At 38.8% G+C, this 8,461-nt stretch overlaps 1 protein-coding gene across 1 annotated transcript; it reads left to right on the forward strand.

Moving 5' to 3' along the window:
* Window positions 1–2,049: 2,049 nt before the first annotated feature.
* Window positions 2,050–3,036, forward strand: LOC308353527 (olfactory receptor 1J21-like; the record flags this gene model as incomplete). Its single annotated transcript, XM_080820420.1, has 1 exon — window positions 2,050–3,036. One exon carries the CDS (start codon window positions 2,050–2,052, stop codon window positions 3,034–3,036), a length of 987 nt encoding a protein of 328 aa, XP_080676546.1.
* Between the last annotated feature and the right edge of the window lie 5,425 nt (window positions 3,037–8,461).

Below are 8,461 nucleotides of genomic sequence, written 5' to 3' on the forward strand. Positions count from 1 at the left end.
AAAGAACCAAGATGCCCTTCAACAGATGAATGGATAAGGAAGATGTGGTCCATTTACACTATGGAGTATTATGCCTCCATCAGAAAGGACGAATACCCAACTTTTGTAGCAACATGGACAGGACTGGAAGAGATTATGCTGAGTGAAATAAGTCAAACAGAGAGAGTCAAGTATCATATGGTTTCACTTATTTGTGGAGCATAACAAATAATATGGAGGACAAGGGTAGATGGAGAGGAGAAGGGAGCTGAGGGAAATTGGAAGGGGAGGTGAACCATGAGAGTCTATGGACTCTGAAAAACAACCTGAGGGTTTTGAAGGGGCGGGGGATGGGAGGTTGGGGGAACCAGGTGGTGGGCATTAGTGAGGGCACAGATTGCATGGAGCACTGGGTGTGGTGAAAAAACAATGAATACTGTTACGCTGAAAATAAATAAAAAATTAAAAAAAATTTTAATACAAAAATATTATTTGTAAACAAAAAAAAAAAAGAAGAGGTTATTTGGTAACCTATGTTGGATAAACACTTACAAAAAGCTTACTCTTTGGCAGATCCAGGATATGATTGGAAAAGCCAAAGTATTTCCTGGCATTCTGAGAACTGGCATAAAAGCGATCTGGTTAGACCTCAGGGAATAGGTGAGACTTTGGAAGAGAAATGGACTCCTAACCCTTCACATTGCATGAAAAAATTTTTTTTTGCTAATTTTTTTTAATGTTTTATTTCTTTTCAGCGTAACAGTATTCATTGTTTTTGCACCACATCCAGTGCTCCATGCAATACATGCCCTCCCTAGTACCCACCACCTCGTTCTCCCAACCTCCCACCCCCCGCCCCTTCAAAACCCTCAGGTTGTTTTTCAGAGTCCATAGTCTCTCATGGTTCACCTCCCCTTCCAATTTCCCTCAACTTCCTTCTCCTCTCCATCTACCCTTGTCCTCCATATTATTTGTTATGCTCCACAAATAAGTGAAACCATATGATACTTGACTCTCTCTGCTTGACTTATTTCACTCAGCATAATCTCTTCCAGTCCTGTCCATGCTGCTACAAAAGTTGGGTATTCGTCCTTTCTGATGGAGGCATAATACTCCATAGTGTAAATGGACCACATCTTCTTTATCCATTCATCTGTTGAAGGCTCCTTCCACAGTTTGGCTATTGTGGACATTGCTGCATGAACATTTCTTTAGCAAAAGAGATGGTAGACAAAAAATGTTGAGGAACAAGAAGGAATTTTTTTTAAAGAAAGGACTAATGGCTATATTATAAGATATGTGATAGATCTTCTATGTTATTGACAAAGATTCTTGTCCTTAATGTCCTTGCCTTGAAGAGGTTATGTTTCCACCAAGCCTCCAGATCTTGGTATCAGGAGATCCAGAGCAGCCCATGGGGTTGTCTTGTCTTGATCCAATTGGCTTGATCCAATTTGGCTTAAATATTAGCCAAAGCACATATGAGAGGCACAGGGATGGTTAAGAAAGGCCAAGAGACCAGTTGGAGAGCCTCTACTTGTTTTTCCAATAACTGGTTACTGACCTAGACTTGCACCCTAATTTCTTTTTTTTAAATTTAATTTCTTTTCAGTGTAACAGAATTCATTGTTTATGCACCACACCCAGTGTTCCATGCAATATGTGCCTTCCCTAATACCCACCACCAGGCTCCCCCAACCTCCCACCCCCCCATCCCTTCAAAACCCTCAGATTGTTTTTCAGAGTCCATAGTCTCTCATGGTTCATCTCCCCCTCCAATTTCCCTCAACTCCCTTCACCCTAATTTCTTAATCTCAAATTTCTATCATGAACTCCTGGAACCCTCAAGTTTGAGCCTGATCTGGTCCGATTACCATTTGGATGTTGACGTTTCCTCCAAAAGAAACTGTGTTGGTTTCTAGGTGGACATATAATAGCCTGGAGTCAGACCATCACTAGCCCATTAGTGAGGCAAAAAGCAGGAACTATTCAGGTTAAAATTCATGTACTGGTTAATTCAAAACCATGTTTCCATAATGTGACAGTCACAATGATTTCTTATTCTTTCACATGTCCATCTCCCCACCCCCATCTCCAGCAAAAGAGAAGAAGAGCATGAAGACGGATAATCAGAGCAGTGTGTCTGAGTTTCTCCTCCTGGGGCTCCCCATCTGGCCAGAGCAGCAGGGCATATACTACACTCTTTTCCTGATTATATACCTGACCACGGTGCTGGGGAACCTGCTCATCATCCTGCTCATCAGGCTGGACCCTCGCCTCCACACCCCCATGTACTTCTTCCTCAGCCACTTGGCCTTCACTGACATCTCTTTCTCATCAGTCACAGCTCCAAAGATGCTCATAAACATGCAGACACAGACTCAATCCATCTCATATGGTGGATGCATTTCCCAGGTGTATTTCTTCTTATTTGGGGGGGATCTTGACAGCTTCCTTCTCACATCAATGGCCTATGACAGGTACGTGGCCATCTGTCACCCCCTCCTCTATACTGCCATCATGAGTCAGAGCCTGTGTTTCCAGCTAGTAATTGTGTCCTGGGTCCTATCTTGTGCTAGTGCCCTTTTGCATACCCTCCTCCTGGCTCGTCTCTCTTTCTGTGGAGACAACACTCTCCCCCACTTCTTCTGTGACCTTTCTGCCTTGCTTAAGCTCTCCAGCTCAGATACCACAGTCAATGATCTGGTTATCATCACTGTAGGGGGAGTGGTTATTACCCTGCCATTCATATGCATCCTGGTCTCTTATGGCCGCATTGGAGCCACTATCCTGAGGGTTCCCTCAACCAAAGGAATCTGCAAAGCTTTGTCTACTTGTGGCTCTCACCTTTCTGTTGTGTCTCTGTACTATGGGGCAATTATTGGACTGTACTTCTTCCCCTCATCCAACAACTCCAATGACAAGGATGTCATTGTGGCCGTGTTGTACACTCTGGTCACCCCCATGCTAAATCCCTTTATCTACAGTCTGAGGAATCAGGATATGAAAGGAGCTCTAGGACATCTACTCAGAAGAGGAATATTTTCACCATATTGAACACTGTTTTCCCTACTAATTAGATACAAGACCTGTTCCATCCTGCACATGCAACGTGAGCATCCTTTCCTCTCTGAATAGCTCCTTTTTAATGAATCTTGATGTGGTGTTCTTCAGTCTCTGTTTTAGCTTGGACTTAGGTTTCTTCTCTGTTTAGTTTCCTTGTTAATTTTAGAGTCATAGGGGAAAAACATACCTGTACGACCATCTTTTCTTAAAGGAAGAACATCAGAAGAACCTAGACCTGAAGTGAACTTAGGCAGTACTTCAGTGTAATTTAATCCAAATATATCTGATTTTTTAAAAAAGCACATCCCTGTCCCACATACATAAATAGAGTGTCCTATTTTTCATCTGAAGTGTTCATTTTGCTTTCAGTCCTTGAGAAACTACCTCTATTCAAGGCAGATATAACTAAGAAATTTCACTGCTATAAACTGATAACTGTGACAAATATTTCCATATTCATTATTTAATCCTAGTAATCGATATAAAGGAGGAAATTCATATTAAGAGATGCTTAAGTGGCCACAGTCGCCAAATTGTGGAAAGAACCAAGATGCCCTTCAATGGACGAATGGATAAGGAAGATGTGGTCCATATACACTATGGAGTATTATGCCTCCATCAGAAAGGATGAATACCCAACTTTTGTAGCAACATGGACGGGACTGGAAGAGACTATGCTTAGTGAAATAAGTCAAGCAGAGAGAGTCAAGTATCATACGGTTTCACTTATTTGTGGAGCATAACAAATAACATGGAGGACATGGGGAGATGGAGAGGAGAAGGAAGTTGAGGGAAATTGGAAGGGGAGGTGAACCATGAGAGACTATGGACTCTGAAAAACAACCTGAGGGTTTTGAAGGGGCAGGGGGTGGGAGGTTGGGGGAACCAGGTGCTGGGTATTAGGGAGGGCACGGATTGCATGGAGCACTGGGTGTGGTGCAAAAACAATGAATACTGTTACGCTGAAAAGAAATAAAAAAATAATAATAATAAACAACTCACCTTTAAAAAAGAGAGAGAGAGAGAGAGAGAGAGAGACGCTTAGTAAATAGCCCAGTGACACAAACTAGGAATGTTTAGTAGAGGTGGTACTTACAATGCTGTATATATGAGGTCAAAACCCAAGTTCTTTAAATCACTTGAATACTTTTCAAACTGGAATAATATTTTTACCCATTTTACTGAAAATTTTATTTAAACTTTAAAAATATTGAAATAGCATACAAAAAAGCATATATGGCATACATATGTCTTAAATTTATATGTTTATATACATGGTATGTTGTACATGTGAATATGTGTGTATGTGTTTTACACATGTGACATATAATCACATTTTAGAGAATAATATTAAAAGAAATATTCATTTAACAACCTCTAGGCTTAAGTTGTAGAAAACTAACAATATTGTTGAACCCTTGGTACTGAGAGATTTCTTAATTTTTGTGACTCTGGTGAGTAGAAAATGACATCTCATTGTGGTTTTACTTCCAGGTTCTCTATTTATGAGGTAGAGCATCTTAACCTACTTATTGGACATTTGTGACAGAGATGGCTGGCTATCCACCAAAAATTCATGACCTTCTTCTCAAGTGTGAAGTTGTCAGTGGGAGACAGCTGCCACATTTCCTACTAATCTAAGTGCTGCTATGTGGCACATTCTCCCCAGGAGAAGAAAATGTCTATACTTTCCTGGCCAGAATTTTAAAGAAATGTCTGTGTTTTCTCCTCTATTGTCTGAAAAAAAAATAACTGCTGCCCTGATAGATAATTGAACCTGATTCTCAAATTATTGCATAGTGAAATGTCATCAACCTTTTAGAAGACCCACATTGGACCATTAGAGCAGCCATTATCCTTATTGGTACAACATTTCTTTTGTGAAATACATGATTATGTATTTTCCCTGCTTTTCTATTTGATTGCTTCTCTTCTATTTATTGCATTGTCTGGAATAATCTGGAAATTAACCCTTTTTCAGTTGTATATGTTGCAAATGTCTTCCATTATTGGAAGCTTGTTAGCTTTTTAAATGATCTATCAATGTCTTAATTTTAATGTGATTAAAGTTATTAATGTCTTATTTTATGATTTATGTCCTTGACTTTAACTGTTTCCTTGAGAAAATCACCTTGAAAATGGCAATCAATCTGTTTTATAGACAATGAGGAAGGGATTTGGCATCAGGAAAAGTTCAGAGGCTGTGGAATGGTAGGTTCAGATTTCTTGTCAGAGGGAACATCTTGAATTTACATAAATAGTAAGAATACCCCAGTGTGCAAATCCCCTCTAGAACCATTTATTGCAGATAATTCAGTGTTAGGTGGGTTGACCCTTACTCTTGTTCAAAGGATAGATAGAGCTGTTTAACAAAATAAACTACAAGACAATGTACAATGGTTCTATAGTATTGGTGTCAGAGTAAATGTCCTTCAAACTCAAATAGATTATCATCATTACACACACACAACTTTATGACTGACAGCTAATATGTAAGGCATTGCTCAAAGTATGGGGGACGTTTGTGACCTTGGGGGGGGGGAAAAAGAAGCCAGCTGAGTTTCTAGAGGGAAACCCATATACTTGACTTAATTAATTTAATACACAATTAATATTGTGTAATAAGAAGCTGAGCTAAATGTCATCAGAACAGAAAAACAGAATATCAATAGTATCTGCTTTGATAACAATTCAGCAGGATCCAGTTTTTACAGCACTTTGGAGATTTCCATCCCCCACTGGGGCTTTATACTAGCACTGGCTAGTAAATCATGTGATTCTTGGGTGGTTTAAATGAAATATGTCTGGATTTTTAAAAAGAAAAAAAAAAGAACTTCCCTGTCTTAGAGACTCCCAGGCTGCCTTCCCACACATCCTCTGTGATATAACTAAAGTATATTTCTTCCTGGGATTGCTTCTCCCCAGAGACCTTGGTTTTGTGGTGGTGCATTCCCCACAGATCTCTTATTCTCTCTCTGAGTTCCCTAGACTTCCTCATGGTCTTCTTGGGGAGAAGTGAACATGGCTTCCCACCAGGTCTCTTTCTGACATAACCCACCTATAATCCATAGGAAACCATTTTTTAAAAAAACTGAAATGTTGTTAACACATTATGTTACATTAGTTTCAGGTGTACAGCATAGTGATTCCTCACATAGGAAACATTTTTGCTTTTATTGCCCCACCATGAAAAGAAGTGAAGGAATTTCTCAAACATAATTCTATTCCCTAATTCCAATTCCCCCTCTCCCCGCCCTCCCCATGTCATCTTTCCTATTGTTCTTGCTCTCATCAAAGTAAGAGATACATATCAAATTCTCTAAATGGTTTTTTTGAAGTTTCTCCCACTAAGCTTGAAGTGAGGAAGAAAGCATCTCCTTGTCTGTTGAGAGGATTTGGGGTTCGCTGTGCAGCTTTCTCAAAAAAACTCACCCACTACTTTATGAGAACCTCTCATATTTAGCTCTTAGCATTTTTTAGACCCTTGTCTACGTTGAGAGGCTCATGAGTTATGAAATTGAGCATGGGGCATTTCCTATAAACATCTACATTTTAAAATCTTACAACTCACTTTGGCATCTTGTATCTATCAAATCTTGGTACCTCAGTTGAAACCTCCAGTTTAATATCCTGAACATGCTATTCCTTCTTCCTGTGATCACCAGGACAAGATAGAACTTCATGTGTCTGATTAATTCTGATTTGTTAAGTTTCAGATAAAGCAACACCTTCTCTGGGAAGTCTTTCATGTACTCTGCCACTAGGCTGAGCTAATTATTCCTCCCCTGGACACAGTGTTTCATATAAACAATTATAGTTTGTGCCATGCTCAATCACTCTGGAGTCAGACAGCTAAGATTCAAATCTTCCTTCACTAACTCTGATGTTAAGATTTTTTTTTTGAGCATGAGTTTTGCCAAAATATTTTTTTGAGCATGAGTTTTCTCAAAATATCTCTTAGGGTTGTTGTCAGAATTAAATTAGGTGATTTTTAAAAATTTTTATTATTTTTTATTATTTATTCATTTATTTATTTATTTATTTTTAATTTTTTATTTCTTTTCAGCATAACAGTATTCATTGTTTTTTCACCACACCCAGTGCCCCATGCAATCCGTGCCCTCCCTAATACCCACCACCTTGTTCCTCCGACTTCCCACCCCCCGCCCCTTCAAAACCCTCAGGTTGTTTTTCAGAGTCCATAGTCTCTCATGGTTCACCTCCCCTTCCAATTTCCCTCAACTCCCTTCTTCTCCCCATCTCCCCTTGTCCTCCATGTTATTTGTTATGCTCCACAAATTAATTTTTATTTATTTTTTAAATTTCTTTTCAGTGTTCCAGAATTCATTGTTTATACACCACACCCAGTGCTCCATGCAATACATGCCCTCCATAATATCCACCACCAGGCTCACCCAACCTCCCACCCCCCGCCCCTCCAAAACCCTCAGATTGTTTTTCAGAGTCCACAGTCTCTCATGGTTCATCTCCCCCTCCAATTTCCCTCAACTCCTTCTCCTCTTCATCTCCCCATGTCCTCTGTATTATTCCTTATGCTCCACAAATAAGTGAAACCATATGATAATTGACTCTATTTTAATGTATCTTAGGCTCTTAGACCAGTACCTGAGACAACTGAGGTGGCATTTATTTTGTTGCTGAATATCTGTGTGCGTTTGGGAAGAAAGGACATGTGGGTTGTATTCCTGAAGAACAAGAAAGTAGTGTGTTAATTATTATGTAAGGAGAGTAAAATTTACCATGTTCTTCTTGGAAGTTCTAGAAGGGTTCAAAGTCCCTGATGTCTGAGTGAAGAAGGAGACTTATCATCACCAAAATGGAAAATTCCTTAGTTATATGCAACTAATGAATTGTTGAACACTACAACAAAAACATGATGTACTATATGTTGGCTAACTGAAAATAATGAAAATTTTTAAAAAATTAAAAAATAAAGTATCTTATAGACCATTTATTTTGATCAATATAATTTAAAATTTTTTTTAATTTAAATTCATTTTAATTAACATAGAGTGTGTTACAAGGTCCAGAGGTAGAATTTAGAGATTCCAAATATATGTATATATATATATATGTTCGAAAGAATAAATACATTTTGTAACAAACTGAAAATTTGGCAGAAGGCCAGCCCCAATGGCTTCCATTTGATGATACCAGCCAAAGTGATACAGCATCTTCAAAGTATTTTGCGATCCCATCATCCAAGAAAAGAGCAAATTAAGTCCTATAAACCATGTCCCATTTTACTATTCTCCCTAACAGGTGAAAGGATAATGTCAGCAAAGTTTTTCTGAGTGACATTGTGGAAGGAAGACAAGTGAGCTATTTTTACAATAATTTGTATTTACATGTAATTGAGGAAATAAGATCATATGGATATTTTAAAATAGAAGTA

The sequence above is a fragment of the Martes martes genome (genome assembly GCF_963455335.1).
Source record: "Martes martes genome assembly, chromosome: 12".
NCBI classification, from domain to species: domain Eukaryota; kingdom Metazoa; phylum Chordata; class Mammalia; order Carnivora; family Mustelidae; genus Martes; species Martes martes.